The sequence below is a fragment of the Bos taurus genome, chromosome 7, assembly GCF_002263795.3.
Source record: "Bos taurus isolate L1 Dominette 01449 registration number 42190680 breed Hereford chromosome 7, ARS-UCD2.0, whole genome shotgun sequence".
Classification (NCBI taxonomy): domain Eukaryota; kingdom Metazoa; phylum Chordata; class Mammalia; order Artiodactyla; family Bovidae; genus Bos; species Bos taurus.
The window spans coordinates 50,675,971-50,695,625 of record NC_037334.1 but is presented as its reverse complement, the minus strand read 5'-3'; the positions used below and the strand labels follow the sequence as shown (position 1 = coordinate 50,695,625).

The 19,655-nt window shown below is 43.2% G+C and overlaps 1 protein-coding gene across 2 annotated transcripts in view; it reads left to right on the top strand.

Annotated features, from left to right (window-relative positions):
• DNAJC18 (DnaJ heat shock protein family (Hsp40) member C18) overlaps positions 1-14,901 on the top strand; it is a 31,410-nt gene extending 16,509 nt beyond the window's left edge. The window contains exons 4-8 of one of the 2 annotated variants that reach the window (NM_001015649.2): positions 1,685-1,870; positions 2,691-2,800; positions 3,805-3,914; positions 6,457-6,629; positions 11,576-14,901. In NM_001015649.2, coding sequence (NP_001015649.1) covers positions 1,685-1,870; positions 2,691-2,800; positions 3,805-3,914; positions 6,457-6,629; positions 11,576-11,700 — 704 coding nt within the window. In that variant the 3' untranslated portion in view covers positions 11,701-14,901. Of the gene's footprint in view, positions 1-1,684; positions 1,871-2,690; positions 2,801-3,804; positions 3,915-6,456; positions 6,630-8,739; positions 11,550-11,575 lie in introns of those variants that run through there. The other variant, XM_024994366.2, reaches the window with a different exon arrangement.
• The last annotated feature ends 4,754 nt before the right edge of the window (positions 14,902-19,655 follow it).

Below are 19,655 nucleotides of genomic sequence, written 5' to 3'. Positions count from 1 at the left end.
GGGAGACTGTTCCAGATGAAAAGAAACTAAAGAGATGTGAAACCAAGGACAGTACATTAACCCTGAATGGATTTACTGGGTGATAATGAGTTGGTGTTAATTTTCTTAACTGTGATATTATATTTTGATCATGTAGGAGAGTATCTTTCTTCTTCAGAGATGTATGCTAAAATATTTAGGAGTGAAGTGTCAGAATATCTTCAGCCTACTTCCAAGTGATTTAGCAAGAAAAAATGAATACATATTATATATATATGCATGTATGTGTAGAGCATTGAGAAAAGCAAAGTGGTAAAATGCTAACATTGATGAATAAGGTTAAAGGTGTTTATTGTACTATTTTTTTCAACTTTTCTGGAGATTGGAATTTTTCAAAAGGAAAAGTAGGGGCTTCTCTGGTGGTCTAGTGGCTAAGACTCGGTGCTTGCAATGCAGGGAATCCAGGTTCGATCCCTGGTCAGGGAACTGGATCCCACGTGCTGCAACTGAAAGATTATAGATCCCTAATGCCCCAACTAAGATGCGGCACAGCCAAATAAATAAATGTTTGTAAAAAAGAAAAAAGTAAAAAAACGATAGATCTGAGACATTTTTTTAAAGTCAGCATTTACCTTAGAGGACAAGCTACCTTTGTTGATGTGCCTTTGTGAATCTCATTCTCCCCACAGTTTCTATAAGGAAACAGATAAACCACATTCTCCTCATACCTTCATGTAGGGTACGTCACAGACTGATGCCATTTCTCTAAGAAATCTGCCAGATTTCAAGGGATGTGAATGTTTAAACAACTCTGTTTAGGTTTTTCTGGTTTTTTTTTTTTCTGCTTAACTGTTCTATTGCTATAAATACTTAATACAGTTCCCTGACTAGAAGACTCACAAGGAAATGCTCTTTCTGACTATGTTTCTGATAGTGTTGACTGAATTAAAGGTAGGCAGGTGGGAATGACTTAAAAGATTTTTTTTTTTAAGATTTCTTTGGTGATTCTTTGATTGGTGGTACTGACTGTATGTTTAAATGAAATTGGACAAAGTTTGCACATTTGTGCACAGGGAGAAGTGATGGTATGCTTATGTAGTCTATTCAGACTTTGATCCCTCACTGAGGCACTGGACATTTTTTTTGTTTTTTTAAGCCACAATGACTGGCTTGTGGGATCTTAGTTCCCCAACCAGGGAATAAACCTGGACCCTCGGTAGTGGAAGCACAGGTTCTAACCACTGGACGACCAGGGAATTCCCTGGAGATACATTTCCTAATTTCTAAAGACTATGTTTAAAAGTAAGCTGAAATAAGACTGATGACTGAGGACTTTGCTTTTAACCAAGTAGGAGGATTTTTATTTATTATTTTATTCAGGAGACTGTATGTGACTTCATGTTAGAATACCATTGCTTATGTATAAACTGTTTCTGACCATAAACTATTGCTCTCAAGTGAAATAACACATTTTTGATGAAGGAGCACAGTACTTCTAAGTTTATCTTGACTCCAGTGTTTAAGGCTTATCAAACTAGATCTTGGGAAGATTTCAAGGGCAAGCACTTCGGTGAACTTTCCAGGCCCAAGCACCTCTCCTTGGGTCACTGTGAAGTTGTCCAGCACCAACTCTTCACTGCTACTACTGTGGTTACCCTCAGCCGCAACAGACTGTGTACTCTGGTGCTTTTTGTTTTTGTTGCAGCAATAGGAAATGCCTTTGCAGTCCTGAGCAATCCTGACAAGAGACTCCGCTATGATGAATATGGAGATGAACAGGTGACTTTCACTGCCCCTCGAGCCAGACCTTATAATTATTACAGGGACTTTGAAACCGACATCACTCCAGAAGAGCTGTTCAATGTCTTCTTTGGAGGACATTTTCCTACAGGTTAGTATCCCAACTTTTTTCATTTAAGAAGTCTTAGGAACTTCCCTGGTGGTCCAGTGGTTAAGACTCTGCACTTCTACTGCAGGGGGCTCAGGTTTGATCCCGGTTCGGAGAGCTAAGATCCCATATGCCATGTGGTGTGGCCAAAAACAGTCATATATATTTTCAGGATCTGAATAGAGGGGCCGTGGTATGGTGGAAACAAGACTTTGGAATCAGATAAGCTGAGGTTGAAGTCGTCTCCAGCCTCCAACTATGCATGATTTTTACTTAGTCCGTCTGATCTTGTTTCCTCACCAAAAAATGAGGCTGATAATACCAACCAATATTTTTTAAGTGTTTTATAAATTAGAAGCAAAATTCCTATATTATAATTATTGTAAACTAGCACTTATATAAAGGTAAAGGTTAGAAAAATACCCCCAGAGAATTGGAAGTTGGGTTAATTAAATGCCTTGGAAGTAGATTGAATTTTGTGGAGTTGCAATTAAAGATACTAGTGACATAATCTGATATTGGGCAAGAAGGCAGATAAGAGCATGTCAGACAGGATTCATGGCCCAAGTGCTGTTTCTTTCTCTGCCTCTCAGGTTGCTCTCACTCGCTAGTTACAAAGGACTGTTTAAATAAGGGTGAGAGAGCTAAGCATGTCCCATTTTCAGCTGGTTCACTTGATATACCTACTGTCTTATTTTTCTATTGGGTAGAATGGGACAATACCCTACCCTCAAAGAACCTAGTTGGAAGCACGGACCTTGGAAAAGGCAAGGAAGAGGTGTGTGCCATATTTGCGTGCTAAGTATTTTTCTTTCTTTTCCAGGAAATATTCATATGTTTTCAAATGTGACAGATGACACCCACTATTACCGCCGGCGGCACCGACATGAGAGAATGCAGACACGGAAGGAAGAGGAAGAAGATAAGCCTCAGGTACCTGGGGAGGATAGGACAATAGCGGCCCATAAACGCTCATACTGAAACTAACCCTTATGGAGTAAGATCAGGTTTTTGAAGTTCAGCTTGAGATATGTGCTAAAGCGTGCTTTAGGAAAGCAGAAGCATGGTAAGAAGAGCTGGATAACTGGCCCAAATAGGCCAGAATGGTACCCCCTCCCCCACCCATTCTTTGGGGACTATCCCGGGAAATCTGTTCCCCTATGGGGCTGTCTTGAAAAAGATTTTCTTGACTGCAGAGAATAGGGACCGCCTTTATAATATTCAGTACTAAAGGGGGTTTAAATTAAGAGATCGAGGGAGTCTCATGAAGCTCAAGGGCAGGAGGCACGCTGGGCCTTGTGACAGATGGGAGCCAGGAACTGGGGTGCTGTCAGGCATCACGCAGCTGTGCTCTCTGTGACTCTTGGGGCCAGACTGTCTCCAGTTTTCCTGACTCTCTACATCTGCTTTGTTCTCTCTAAGCAGCCTGGCTTTTCTACTTCCCCTTGCAAGTGTTCAGTCTACAGTGCCTCTGAGTGTGTGTCCTTACAAGTGACTGCCTAGCAGTGAATGGTGATGAATCTCAATCCCAGATTCTTAGGAAGAATGTGATCATCCCTGCTATGGTTAGATGTCTGCTAGATGTCCCCCAGTCTGCTCAGCTGAGGCCAAGGCAACAGAACTGCATGATAACATGACCTTGTGAGGGTACAGGCTGGGCAGACTAGCACACAGGTGTCTGCTTCATTGGTCTTAGAAAAGGAGGCTGCAGGATTACTGAGTGTCAGTCCAGGTTGTGGGTGGGCCCCCTTCAGCCTTTTCAGCAGACAGAATGGAGCTGTTTGGTACTTCTCAGCAGAAAATACAACCTTCTCAGAAAAACTATGGGCAATGTGCAATGCATTAGTAATGCATATTTTCTTTGGGAAAACTGTCCTATTTTCAGTAAGCTTTATATTGATGAAGAGTACTTACACCAAATATTTTTTCTTTTTCAGACTACATATTCTGCATTTATTCAGTTACTTCCAGTTCTGGTGATTGTGATCATATCTGTGATTACTCAGCTGCTAGCTGCTAATCCCCCATATAGTCTGTTCTATAAATCGTAAGTCAAATACTTAAAATCTTTCTTAACAACAAGCTGGTACATTTCTAACATTTCATGTCACCTTTTGTTGTGGAAAACACTGGTTTTGTGTTTAAAGGAGCAGCTGGATAGTAATAATGCAGAGACTCAAAATTACTTCAGGCAGTTTCCCATGTATTCAGGACCTGGATTGTTTTGTTCTATAGCGACATCATCTGGTCAACTGCGGAACAGCAACAGATGGTTTCTGAGGGATTAACAGACTAACTCCAGGTTCAGATTAAATCTTTAACATTCCATGTTAGAGTTAGAAAGGACCGTAATGAGCTTGTGAAAGTATCGCTGCACCCCTGTGAATCTGAGAACATAGTAACTAAGATCTAGTGATTATGCCCAATTTAAGAAACTGCAAGATTAGGACTTTTATTCATAAGGCTGTGCAGTCAAACCATAGTATCTCATTTCTTTGCTTTTGCTAAAAATATAGAAATCATTATAAAGTTTGTATTGCATGAAAAATATGAGCTCTGGTAGGAATTTTTAAATTTCTTCAATTAAGTATTTCAGTTAAATCAGTTCTCAAAGTTTGATCCCTAGACCAAGCATTAAGTGGCAACATGTTAGAAGTGCAAACTCTTAGGCCTTACTCTGTATCTATTGAATCAGAAACTCTAGAGGTGAGAACCAGCAATATGAGTTTTAACAAGCCTTCCAGATAATTCTTGTCCATGCAAAATTTGAGAATCACTGGTTTTTTTTTAATTAATAATGGGAAATGAGCCATTATTCACAATTAGAGTTTAACAGACAAAAAACTTTCAAATGTGGACTCCGTCGTGGAACAGTACCTAAGAGGAAGAGCTCTTGGTGATCACTATAGCCTTAAGGCTATCATTCTAGATCAATATCTTCATTTTACAGAGAGGAAAGCTGAGACTCAGAGAGAGGTTATTGCTATCAGGTCACGCTGGCCTGAGTCCCTCTGATTTCCTGACTTCCCATATTTCTCCATATGCTACTGCCACCTCCTTTCTTGTCAGGCCAGTGAGGTAGGCAGGAACCTGCCCTCAGCTTTCCAGAAAGAGGCAAGAGCAATCGGGGCCTGAGCTCTTAGACATCCAGCAAGATCCATGAGTTAAGAGATCAAAGGAAAAGCTAGGAAAAGGTCAAATATAACTCCTTTAAGATAGACTTTGTTCAATCTGAACAAAGTCAGCTTGGATTTGCACAGTACCATCACATTGTTTTAACTGGAATTTGAGCTCCCTTCTGTACTTTCTTATGGTTAGACTTTAGTTAACCCACGACCTGTTAAAGTTTCTGAACATCAGAGACTTTTGGATATCACTAAGAGTTCGCCTGGAGGTATAATTGAAATCTATTGTCTCAGTTTTTTGCAGTTCTCATCTAACAGCTATGTGTGAAGTACTTTTTATCATGTCCTAAAAATTGGAACTAAGTTGGTATAAGCTGTCTCGTTATTTGTGAATAGTTTACTGTAGCAATCATTTCATTCAACCAACATTTACCAGTAGCCACTCTGTGCCAGCTGCCATGCCAGGTCCTACAGAATATATAAATTGCTTTTTAAACTTTCAGCATTCTACTTTTAACAGAGAAAACAGTCTAAGAGAGGTGAATCCAGGTAGCTGCACCTTCATGTTCATAGCAACAATGTTTATGGTAGCCATGACGTGGAGAAAGCCTACACACACACACGCACACGTATATACACACACAGGAATATTATTCAGCCCTAAAAAATGAAAATTCTAGCATTTCTGACTACACTGAGGGACTCTGAAGGCATTATGCTAAACGAAGTAAGTCAGAGAAAGACAAATACTGTATAATCTCACTTATATGTGGAATCTAAAAAAAAACAACTCAGAAAAGGAGATCAAATTTCTGGTTACCAAAGGTGGAAGAGAGAGGGAGGGGAATTGAAGGAAGATGGTCAAAGATGCAAACTAATAGTTGTAAGATAAATGTTAGTAAATACGGTGTATGTCACATACAATACAGTGTTATAGTAGTTAACACTGCTGTATGATAGGAAATGATAGAAAAGTTAAAGAGACTAAGTAGTAAGAGTTCTCATCACAAGGAAAATTTTTTCCTTTATTCTTGTCTGGTTTTTTTTTTTTTTTTGGTCTTCTTTATTTTGTTTTTATTGTATCTATATGAGAAGACAGATGTTAGCGGATTACCTATTAGACATGTGAGACATTGTGGTAATCATTTCACAATATATGTAAACCCATCATGATGTATGTCTTAAATTTAAAGAGAGAGAGAGGGAGAAAGAAGAGAGGGAGATGACTCATTTAAGAGAATAAAGTAAATATGCTGAGACTGAATCCACTTGAACATGCTCATAGAGTAGCGACAATGACAACATTGCACTTACTGCTTTGCTTGGGAAATAATAAATGTTGATGTGTTAGAAATGGTATTTGCATCTATGAAGAGGTGAGTATGATGATGATATCAGCGAGGCCAGTGCTAAGAGTGATATTTCCAAATATAACAAGCACACCTGAGCCTCTCCTTGTTTTAGGACCTTGGGCCACACCATTTCTAGAGAAACCCAGAACCTACAGGTGCCTTACTTCGTGGATAAAAACTTTGACAAGGCCTACAGAGGTGCATCTCTGCGTGACCTGGAGAAGACGATAGAGAAGGATTACATTGATTACATCCAGACCAGTTGTTGGAAGGAGAAACAACAAAGTAAGATGCTTAAAAGGGGCTTTAGCTGGTGCCACCCTGAGGTATCCCCAGCGTAGCGATCTCTCCTCTCTTTCTGAGCTACTCATGTTTATGTGAACACGGACAGGACAGAGCCCCATTCAGGATATTAGAAATATTGTGATAAAAAGGGAGGCTTATGACAGGATACGTGTGGCCAGGGCTTGAAATCTTCAGGGACTTAGGCAGGACTAGTTGCCTGTCTGTCTGTCTCTGAGTTGCTACATCTGTCTGCCTATCTGCCTTCTGTCCTTTCTTTGCCAACTGTTTTCCTACGTTTTTTCAAGCTCTCCTTGACAGCCTTGATTTGCCCTAGTTTATTTTGGTTGCCACCCTCTTATTCGTTCCCCCAACTTCCCCAACCCCACCAGTCATTGGCCCCTTTCTACGTCACAAGGTTCCTCTTTAAGTAGCTCGCTGCTTTGGTCCATGGTTTCTTAATTCCACATTTCCCAGAGGGAAATCTGCTCCAGCCTAACCAAAGTTTGATAGGTTGTTGTTATTGAGTCTGGTGCCCCTTCTCTTCCCCTCCAATCAGCTGTGGCCACACAGAACAAAAGTGACTCTCTTACTGGAACAGGCCTTCCACACCGTTTCCCTGTCTGGAGACAGCGAGGGTGACAGTATTGGCTTACGATTTGGCTTACGACTGCAGTGAGCATTCATGGGGAGTGCTGTAACAAGGCAGCCCTGCCTCAGCCAACAGGCTCCCTTTCTTCCCACTTGAATTCCCCCCTGCCCGCACACACACACACACACACACACACACACACACACACACACACAGAGGCATTAGTAATTGTATCTTATAAAACTTGGCTTTGGTTAATTTTTAAAAAGCAAACTAACTCATTTTAAAAAACTTATCACCGGGTATTATTAAACATCTAACAGTGTCTGATAAATTTAGATCCTCAGTCACAGTGCTACTAAGCGCTTGCTGACCCATCTGCATCCCAACCCCACCCCAAGTTAATCTCTCCTTCCTCTGTGTGTTTAAAGCCCTTCACTCATCCTACTGAAGTACCACCCTCACAGTGTTCCTGTCCTCTAGGTATATGACAGTCTCCCTGCTGGACTCTGGGCTCTCTGAGGTCAAGAACCATGTCTTACTAATTTTGTGTCCCAAGCCCTTGGCAGTCTTTGCTTCAGAACAGATGCTCAACAAATGTCTTTTGAAGAGTGGATTCTCGGGACTGGAAAAAGTGAAACTGCTGAGGGATCACTGAGCAGGGCTAGTGTCCTAACCCTGGCCCTGAGGGACCTTGTGTCCACTGTCTACTCCTGTAGGGTGGAGCCCACTTGACCTCTCAGTGCCTTAGGAGCATGGTGGGCATTGACTTGGATGTAAGGGGGAATTCAGCAGGAGGAGGCGATTGCTTTTTTTATTGAAAAAACAAAAAACAAGGGGTCTGGAAGTAACCCTACCCCACTGTCAAACTAGGTTTTTCTAGTTTCAAAAACCAGGAAATAATTTTAGAGCAAGATAGAGGCCTTAGACTTAAAGGCATTATAATTGATCACCTGATCCAAATCAGGTGAGGGTCAGTGTATGTCCTAAGAATCTCCATTGTTTTAGGCCATGAGAGGGTCTTGAATTTGTTGCTTTATGCAATAAATTGGTGAAAATATATATTTCTTAAACCCTACCCCGCCACACACACACACACCAGCTAGAACTATGCAAAGAGCTCATGGTTAGGATTTCCTGGTGGCTCAGATGGTAAAGACTCTACCTGCAATTCAGGAGACCCAGTTTCGATCCCTGGGTCAGGAAGAATCCCCTGGAGAAGGAAATGGCAACCCACTCCAGTATTCTTGCCAGGAGAATCCCATGGACATTGGAGCCCGGCAGGCTACGTTCCATGGGGTCACAAAGAATCGGACACAACTCAGCGACTAACACCTTCATGGAAAGGATTACACCTAAGGTGGCTTCTAGCCTTGTGTCCCCATCCTCGTGAGGCCTGCTTCCAGGGCTTTGGCACCTTCCAGGTATAATCAAGTGGGTGAGCATGACATGTGTACCCACAAGTTCCAAACCGGGGGTTATCAGCACACACCCCTTAAAAATCTATTTCTGGCATTTAAGGATGGTGGCTGTCCGGAGCCGCCACACAACCCAAGTGCCATTTGAGAACAGGCAGCATCTGCCCTCCGGATCCAGCAGCAAGTGCAGCCGACATGGTTAAATTTAGCACATGGATGGAGGTTGTAAAAATAAACCTGCTTGAGAACAAAGTTCAGTCTTGGCAAAATACCGAATGGAAACTGCTTTTAGCAAAGGTTAGCCATTGTCTTTTAACATCTTTTGTTAATTTCTGTGCTCTGCTCTTCCTTAGAATGTTCATCAGAGTGAATTTCTATGAGTACTCCTTTACTGTAAACACTGGCGCCCTGTCTACCCCTTCACAGCTGCATCTGGATAATAAAGCCAACGCTAGGGGAGGTGGCCATGGCCCTGGGCTGGGACAGACTAAAATAAAAGGCAGGACTGCCTCCTGACCTGGCTGAGTGGGACTGAGACCCCAGCCCTGCCTGGCAGAGGAGAACTGTCCAAGCTCTGGAGCAGGATAGCAGAGAGGGCAGAAGCTTAGGCTTTGAAATGGGTATAAAATGAACTTCCTCCCAAGGAGGTTGTATGGATTATAGAAGATGACATGAGTATAACACTTAGCATAGAGTCTAGCATATAGTAAGTGCCCGGATCCTAACAGAATCCAGACCTCGCTTGGCCTTGCTCAACTAGATGTAGCTCTGTCTCACAGGGCTGGATCATGAGGGTGGTTGGGATCTGTCAGGACTCCCATCTGGGCTTTTGGGCAGAGCATTTTGGGAGAGGAGGCTCTGGGACTTGCTTCTCTTGGCAATTTGCCCAAGTCAGTTTACTCTAAAGGCTCAGTGCTCTGCTCATCTATTACACTGGCATTTGGAGCAGGGGAAACATTATGCAGAGAAGAAAACAGTGTTCCTTGGATTCTGCCCCTGCCAAAGATTTTGTTTTTCCTTAGAAGTTACTGAATATTAACAGAATTTGTCAAAAGTAACATATTCATTGAGTTGAGCTTTTGTTCATTGAAGTACAAAAGGATTCAGTGGCTATCTGGAGAGAAGTTTCTCCAACCATGATCATGGGGGTGTGGGGCATTGTTCCTTGAAACACTGTTCTTCTGCAGGGTCATTGCTCTGGAGCAGGGTTCTAAACCTTTGGAGCATGTTTTGAGAAAGCATTCATATATGTGCACATATGTTTTCTTTCATCAGCTTATTACAGTGGTTGTCAGTGTAGAAAATAGAAAGAATCACTAGCCGTTAATGTTTTCTGGAATGAGATTTCAGGCAGTGAGACATCTGGATAAGGTCAGTAACAAAAAACCCTAAGGAAATCATTTCAAGGAAAAGCTGAGCCACAGAATCTGCTCTACATACTGGTGCAGCTGTGACTCCAGAGGATCACAGAGCCCTCTTGAACAGGTTTCCCACATGCCGAAGCAGCCAAACAAATGGAGTCAGTGCCCAGCTCTGGGTGGAACAAGGCAGCAAGGACTCTCATTTGGGTGCGGCCCATGATCCTCCACAAAGCTGCATCACCCATGAGAATGCCCATGCCAAGGCAAGCTCTGGCTGGCACGCAATGCAGGCCCCACACCACGAGGTGAAAGCACATTGTTCTGGAGCCTAGGAGACTTGCTGCTTGCCAAGCAACTGCTGGGCCAGGGCCTGGGCTCTGAGCCCCTATTGAAGAGGGTGGGTTTTCATGCATCCCCACCCCTCGCCCTAAAGTCCTGCACTTAATCTGCACTTTGGGCCTTACTTGGTGTAAACAGAATCATTGTGAGCAGAAATGCCAGTATTTTGTGTCGATAGAGACTTATTCAGAAACCAATGCCCATTGTTCCCCATGGCTAAGTATTAAGTCCTGTTTCCAGTCAGTTTGCTGATTAATCAGACAGGTGCCTCGTGTTCACCAAGAAAAACAAAATCTGTCAGCAAGATGATTAAGAATGAATAGGCATATTTAAGAATGATTAAAATAGCATTTTCACAAGTATGGGCCTTTAAACACTGAGTAGCTACCTGCTGTTGAAGCTACACAGGCCCTCCAAGCATGCCTTCCTGTTAATACACAACATGTCTCTGGAGGTTCTCTTCAGGCATTCCTTCCTCAGAGTGTCTCTGAAACTACACAAAAGAATGAAAAAGAGAGGTAGCCAAACCGCTGCTGAGTCTGGGAGGACAGCAGAGATTATATTCTGGTTAAAAATAGAATGACCTTCTCCACTATGAGGAGAAAATGAAATACATTTTGTCAAGGAGATAGAGGTCACCAGATCCAGATGATTTCACTTTTAAAAGAATCCAGCTGCCTTTGCCCTTTGAGTTAGGGGCCTCCCATGTGGTGAGGGCATGAAGGATGCAGCCAGCAGCCTGGGCACCTAGAGCAGGCAGGCCCCCAGAGGAGGGCTCTGTGTCCATCAGCGCGTGTGAGTTATGCTCCAGCAACTCGGGAATGGTGAAGCAGCTGCTTTTGTTTCAGATGACAGGAACAGGCGATCGGACTCCATTCTATCCCAACTGCCATGTGAATACCATTCGTAGGAAAGCCTTGACACAGAGTCTCCTCTTACTGCACACGTGCAGGTTCCCTAAGTCTTGTGCCAAATGTTCTATTGATAAGAACTAAGTCCGGTGCTTTTGTAATGGAGCACAGATACTGTCGGACTCCAGGATCACAGGTGTCCCTTAATCCTCAGCACCTGGTGTGGTATAGCTTCCTGATACATGTTTCTCGAGTAAATGAATTTTTTTCTTAAACTTAATTGAAAGAAAAAGCATTAAAGTAAAAGGAGCTTTGCTTCCAGAAGTATTGAAGTGAAACAAAGGAGCTCAACTCTCTTGATGAATTGGTTACCTCTTTTATCTTTCAGAGTCGGAGTTGACCAATTTGGCAGGATTATACAGAGATGAACGACTGAAACAGAAAGCAGAATCTCTGAAACTTGAAAACTGTGAAAAACTTTCCAAACTTATTGGCCTACGCAGAGGTGGCTGAGAGGCTGATAGTCCTACGCAGGCTCGGGGTTTTGCTACATGTTACTGTTTATGTTCCTAATTCCATTTTATAATACAAAATTAGGAAATGATGAACATTTCACAATTTGCTAACTTTGTTTGGTGGGCAGAGTTGGAGGCGCTTCAGCATGGAGCCAGACTTGTCATCACAGAATCCTTCCTGGGGGTTGGCTTCAGGAACAAGGGGCAGGTCATCTAAATTCACGGCCAAGCATTAGATCCAGCCCCCTGAGCCGTACCTACCTGCCTCTAGGAATGTAGTTCAGGGCATCCCAGAGCAGATTCATATTTTCTTCCTTCTTCAGTGAAATCTCAATATCCAGTCATTCCTAGGCTTAGCCAAAGCAGCTTAATATTGGTTGTTTACAATGTGCCATGAGAAATTATACCTCTCCTGTTGTTAGAGTCATCTCCCCACCAGATGCAGTTGTTGTAACAACTCAGCTTTCCATTTTCAAAGGGGAATACAGAGAAACGCAAACTGTTGTCCACAGTTTTCCATTTGCCTAATCTCTGTTTAGTTACTGGCATTAGCAAATTACCTGATTTCAGTTTCTTTTACTTTCTTAACCCTCTCTCTTACAAAGGGCCCAGAAATTAAGAGTTACTGAGTAAACAGTTCAGTGGACACACAGAAACAGGGGCCAGGGGTGAAGGTAAAAAGCAAGTCTGAGTCTCAGCTGTTCAGTGCAGTTTCCCTAGTCCATTATAGAACACAGAGAATGTTCTTTGTCATTTTTCCTTGCAGCATCACACTTGAGCTGAGTCCCTATACCCCATAGAGGTACAGTGGTCAGACCTAAGAGGAGGCATTCCCACCCAGCCAGGCTGCTCGGACCTAGAGATAGATAGGAAAGACCCTTAGTCTGTGGCTCTGGGGCCTGGTGGGATCTGGTGTTGGCCCAGCAGTCACTTTGTTTAACCCAGTGACCTGTGGTTGTGATAGGAGATGCTTTTTTCATGTAGTCAATGTCTGTTAAGTGCCTGGTATGGATAAGACCATCAGCCCAAAGAGGCTACGTGGTTGACCTGGGTCACACAACTGGTTGTGGCAGAGCTAGATGGTAGGCTGATTATCAAGTACAGAGTGAGTGAACATCCCCCTTGCTCAGGTGATTCTAGCCATATTAGTAAAAGCAGAAGCTTTCCCAAGGATGCCCCTCCTGCACCACCTCCCAGCCTGGAACCTGGTATCCTTTCTATGGCAGTCCTGCATCCACTCAGCACACCTCACTACACCACTTACCATACCAAACAAAAAGAGGCAACTCTTCCCACTGGTGACAAGGAAGAGGGAAGCCATCGCATGGACTGTGTGGTTCTGGGACTTTCTGTGGAGGTGAGCTACAGGATTGAGCTGCCCAGATTCTATCATGAATCTGAACCTAGAAGGATCAGTAGGTGACTGTAGTCAACACTCCATGTGTTTTCAGGATGGAAGAAAAGTTCCTGTTGCAAGGAGAGTCTACATTAAAACTCATTTCCAAAGTAGAGTTTCTCCTTTCAGTGGCAGAGCCATGATTTAAGCAGACGTATTTAGTATGGTTCACCTGGGAGCATCCCACAGGGTCAGGAGATGAGTGCAGAGGTAAAGAGTGGGGCTTTCGTGGCTGGTAGGGGACACCTGCTCAGTTCCAGGGAGGGAGAGCAGCTCCAGAGATGGCCAAATTTTTGTCACCCAACTAGGTCTATCTTCTGGGTTTGGGGGGACTTCCTTGTTCCCCTTGGAGTGAATGAAGGGATTTACATGGTAAAATGTGCCTGTGAGCCAGATGGGCTGTAGAAGGTTGTTTTCCAATATATACAAAAATCAAAGCTCTACTCTCCCCAACCCCAAACTCTGCTAGAAAATGGACCATAATTAAACTGACTTGACAGGTTAAAAGTCCCTGCTCTAGGTGCCCATGAATAGTGTAGTCACACATTTTATGGATTTCATGGCAGAGATGAGTTATCTGTGATGATACTAAATAGAGGCAATACTAACTCACTTCATTAGATGTCAGGTCTATTGTCTGTTTTTATAGCACTGATGGTACCGTTTTATTTATTACCTAATAGACGACAACACTCACATCACATTCCTCAAGGGGATAGTATGTGCTTTGGATTGGAGGATAGTTTAATCTATTTGGTACTGTCCAGAATATTGTTAAACTATAATTTCCTGGGTTGCATTTTTAGATGGGTTGTTTGCATGGTGGTAAAATAAGTGTTTTCCTCTTGCCTACATCATTTGGAAGGTTTTATCATATATAAACTTTCTAGTTATGGCTTATTCTTGCTGTCAGAACTTGGCATGCAGCTCTCGACTATTTTTGTGAGCATGAATGCAGACTGGCGATGGGGCTAAGAAGTAGGGCTTGAGGCTCAAGCAGAAACCGAAGCTCTCAAAAGAATGGAAGTGCCTTCTGCAGCACATGATCAGCAGTGAGGAGGGTGGGATAAAAACCCTTCTCATTACAAAGGGCAGCACAATTTGAAGGCATCTGTGTCCCCAGGTTAGTAACCCTGGGGTTCATCTGCTCAAACTAGAACGCTTCTGAACTTCCTTGATCAGCGCCAGGCCTCACAGTTTGGGAAAAGTGACCAGTAAGAAAACACCATTGCTGTTCTTTCTGTTGGAAACTGTTAGAAATTATGCTGAACTCCAAACCCCACGTGGAATCCAGCAGCCTGGCCAAGCTATGTGTTATTCTCATTTATGTCCTCACACTCAGGACTGGCTTTATGAGGAGACACTGTTGGGATTCCAGAGCTTTCTTTTATGAATTGGCCACACATGTGAGTTCACTGTCTGCATGCACTGTTCCTCACAGGAGCTAGCGCTTAATTAGTATTTATTTTTTATTCCTTTAAGGTGTAAGCTTAGTGTCCTAATATATTTTTGGAAAGGACCAACTTACTATACATCTTATTTTTTGAGCCTGCATTGTTGATACCTTGTACAGTGACCACCGAGAAACTATATACCTATGTGTTAGATATGATTACATGATTTGCATCACATTGAGTATTTGTAATTAAAGATGTGAATGTTCTGTGACCAGAACCAGGTTTGACACAGATGGAATCAGCTTATGATGGAGTGAGAATCCTGAAAAATCTGGTCACCTGATCCACAGCATCTGGACTGAGTATATTTTAACAGAGAAAGAAATTAAATGATTTTATATTAAAAGAATGGCTTTATAGTTTTCCTTTGTTCTTTTACCTTTGCCCATGGCACTCTTAGGTCCTGCATATTGCCTGACTCCTTGGAGCCACTTAGGACTAGACTAGACCAGAGCTCTTGACCTCTGCTCCAGTGTTCCCTCATACATCAATGGAATTATTGGTGTTTAGAACAATAGATAGCATCGGTGACACCACCAATTCAATATTTGTTTTCCATCGGATATCAGCAGCTGCAGCTTATTACAACCAACAGATACATCAAATCCACTTAGCATCTGAACATCAGGTGTTATCCCAGTTCCTTGCTGGTTTTGTTCCTCATGGTCCTGTTAGGTTAGTCATGGCTTAGAAATACAGGACATTGTTAATATAATCATAATACCTTTCATGTGAAGAAAGATTAAGATTACTCAATTCAGCAAAGATGGAGAACTTACTATGTGCCAGGTGAGCTGAGCTTTTGGGATGGAGATCAGGAAACAGTGAAAGCCAGCACCACTGCTCCTGGAGCTCTCATCTAACAGGGAGGCCAATTAGACAATAGTTCCCAGTGGGATGAATGTCAAAGGGGGAACCAAAGGAATCTATAACAATGGGACTTAATCCAGGATGAAGGATCAATGAAAACAATTCTGAGGGAAAAGAGACTTGAAATGTAATCATCCTTCTTACAGAGTGCAGTGATTAAAAATGGGGATGGAAGCAACACCATTGAAATGCTCCCATTTCCATGAATAGCACCACCATCCATCCAAGAAAAAAGTCAGAAACCCAGAAGACTCTGTGTGGTAGACTTTTAAATTTGGTATCCTCCAATGGATCACGCCTAATATTCATGACCTTGTGTAGTCCCCTTTCTGACCTGGGCTGGCCTTGATCTTTAACCAATAGAATGTGGCAAAACCAGCAGCTTCCATTTAGGTCCTACCACCCTGAGACCACTAAGCTAACTGCGTGGAGAAGCCATCCAGAGGAGAACCAAACAACTGAGCTGGCAGCAAGAACTGAACCCAGACACGTATCATCTGAGCCAAACTGGTTATGCCACCCCTGCTGATGATCACAGCAGAAATGAGCTGCATACCAAGCCCAGTTCAAACTGCAGAATCTTGAGCAAGTAATACACTAGGTACTGTTTTAAGCCATTAAATTTTGTGGTAGTCTGCAGCAGTAGAACAGAGAAGGCGATGGCACCCCACTCCAGTACTCTTGCCTGGAAAATCCTATGGACGGAGGAGCCTGGTGGGCTGCAGTCCATGGGATCACTAAGAGTCGGACACGACTGAGCAACTTCACTTTCACTTTTCACTTTCCTGCATTGGAGAAGGAAATGGCAACCCACTCCAGTGTTCTTGCCTGGAGAATCCCAGGGATGGGGGAGCCTGGTGGGCTGCCATCTATGGGGTCGCACAGAGTCGGACACGACTGAAGCAACTTAGCAGCAGCAGCAGCAGTAAAAAACCAAACACCTCGGCTCCCTTTCCCCATATCCCTTCCATTGTTAAGTCCTATCAGTTTTACCTCCAGGACACCCCAAATCCATCTACTCTGTCTCCTCTGATACCATCTGACTCCCAAACTACCATCCACCTTGACAGAAACCACTGCAGTAGTTGCCTAAGTATAAGTAGTCTCTGTGCATCCACTCAGGGTCCCCTCCAATCTGTACACCTTGCTGCAACCAGAGACATAGTTTCAAAGCATAAATTACAGCATAACACCCTCTTGCTTAAAATATTTCAGTAGCTTTCTTTTGCTCTCATAATAAGAATCAGTAAAGTCTTCTGCATGGCCTAATGCTTAACAAGCCTCTACCAAGTTTCTGGCCTCTATCCTAGCATGATGTCCTGTATATTGTTTTCTTTTCTGCCATACTAACCTTTTAGTTACTACACTCTGCCAACCTTCTTCCCCAAGGGACATTGTATTCACATTTCCCTCTTTCTGGTACCCTTTCCCACTTCCCTGCCCCTGCCCACCTTTGTTAAGTGCTTCCTGGTTACCTTAATAGGTTTCATTCAGCTCAAACATCTTTTCCTTACAGCCTTTCCTGACACCCAGGCTGGGCTAAATCTCCTTTTAAATTACTCTTATTCCTCTTTTTCTTGCTTGAATAATGACTTAAATTGGGATTTATTTGGGTGTTTATTTGATTATTATCTGTCTCCCCCATTAGACTAAGTTCCAGTCTGGTTTTATCTGAACTGAACCTTGGAAGGAAATGACATGACACCTGTCAGGACTTCCTCTGGAAGTGCAGCTCAAATTCTCTGAAACTACTCCCATCAAAAGGTAGGAGGTGTCCCTTCTGCTTGAATCTGTACTCTGTGGTTTCTTTAACCAATAGAGTTGGGCAGAAGTGACACTAACCCAGTTTTTAGGCCCAGAGCTTAAGAAAAACGCATCTCTCATTTTGTCATTTTGAGGGTTTATTGGCCGCAGACTCAGCTTGCAGGATCTTAGTTCCCTGACTAGGGATCGAACCCAGGTCACCAGCAGTGGAAGCACAGGGTCCTAACTAACTACTGGACCACCAGAATGTTTTGTCACTTTGGATGCAGTCACATGCTATAAGAGAGCCCAAACAGCCCGTGGAGAGGCACCAAGAACCCTGGTCCTCATGGAGCAGAAATAAGATTTCACCATTGAACTTTGCCCAAGCTGAAGATTTCTGAGCAAAATGACTTTTTTTGAAGCTATTAATTTTGGGTGGTTCGTTAACAGAGCAATAGATAACCAGAACATCAACCACGATGACAGCCCTGTGAAGAAAGGCAGTCCTTCCTGGAGCAGGATCACAAAGCTATCTGTGATGTCATGTTATCCTGAGCCTTGCTGAGCCCCAGCTGGCGAAGAACCTGAAGTGTCTGTTGTCACAGAGTGGGAGTCTTGGCAGTCTCTGGACAGAGGGACCATCCCAGATCAAGTCCGTGCTAGTATGCCGTGGGCCTGGATCCAGGGTTCTCTCTTGCTCACAACTTCCCACCCCCTAGGAACTGGCTGCGGGAGCCTATTTCACTCCAGAGTTTTGCCCTGAACATGGAGAGCAGCTGGTGAAAGTGATCTTTGAGTGGCAAGGGATATAAAGCATCACCTCATGAAAGACCCTAGAGAGGAGAAACTCAGGGATCGCTGCCCCAGAGCAATGTACAGCTTTGTCCAGGGTGATTCAGAGGAACATTCGCATTTGAAACACAAAGTTCCAAGAGGGCTCTGTCCTGAAGTACATAAATCACAGAACATCCTACAGGCCCATGATAATCCAATACCATAGCCACTAGCCACATATGGCTATTTGAATGTCAATGTTAACTAATTAGAATTTTTATTAAATATTTAAAAAGCACTCCTCAGTCACATGAGCCATATTTCAAGTGCTGCCAAGCCACGTGAGGCTAGTGGCTGCTGGCACTGGACAGTGCAGAACGTTTCCATCACAGAAAGGTCCATCTATGACCTTAGAGATTGATCCACAGAGGTGGCCTTACCCTCAAGGACATCAGAAGAAACACAATAAAAAAGGAAAGAAAAAAAGGGAAAAATAAAACAAGGATTACCACTGGGAGATCCACAGGAATGATCATGTTTTGTCAGGTCACAACATCCAGCCAAAAAGAGATACCCAGGCAGCTGAGGAGAGCACCCTAAGTGACTTACCTGCCATTTCAACTTCCCTTTGTGGTCATTGACAACATATTTTCCCAAATCCCTTAATATAGTCATTTCCTACTTGGGAGTTTCAAATTCCATAACTTCAGAATCCATTATGTTCACAAAATACTACATAGCATCATGATTAAGAACATGGACTCTGAAATCAAACTGCCCCCGTCAAAACACTGTTTCAAAGCTCAATGGGTGACTTTGACTTACTGGGTTATTCATTCTCATAGAAACTACATTTTCTCATCTGTAAAATGGGGATATTAAAATCGAGTTCACAAGGTTATTATGAAGGTCACATGAAATAATACTAATAAGGCATAACAGTATCATGAAATAGTGAATACTTGATAAATATTAGTTCTGGTTTACCCCAAGCATAATCTTATTTGGGTTTCAAAACAAACCCTCATCGGGGATTGGTGGGGATATGTAATCACTTTATTTTTCCTTTCCTCCATTTTACAAGTCTCCTTCAAAGCCTGACTTCAGTTCTAATATCTTCAGACTCTTCAGGTTGCCCAAAGCCTGGTCCCAGAATATAAGGACTCTTATCTTAGATTAAGTCACTTTTCTTTAATATTTTTTAGCTTCCCTTCATTGGGAAGCTCAGGCCCCCTAAGTACTAAGTGTGTTCCTAAGAGCTTCGAAGAGGGATCACATTAGTCTCATACTATGCGGGAAATTCAGAGTTTAGAGTGGGATAAAGACACACGCAGGGGTTGTCCATGACTCTTGCTTCAAGGTCTTGCATGTAGTTTAATGGGTCCTGGGGGAAGGCTGTGGGCCGGTGTGAATGTTGCCTGCTCCTCAGCCCTTAGAGTAAGTTTAAACCGGGCCCTGCCCGCTCCTCAGGACTGCGTAATAAAGACACCACATAACAAACGTGCAAATTCCCTATAAACCTAAATTACTAACGGTGCTGCAGGTTCTCTGCCCGAGGCGGCTCCTGTAAGAGAGCGACTCTTTTAAGAGGCGGGCCCCATCCCTGCAAACAAAGGAAGTCCCCGCCCCTGGTTGCCAGGGTGCTTTGTGGCGCCGCATTCTCATTGGTGGGCGTCAGCGGTGAAGCAGCCCGCGGCAGCCATTTCCAAC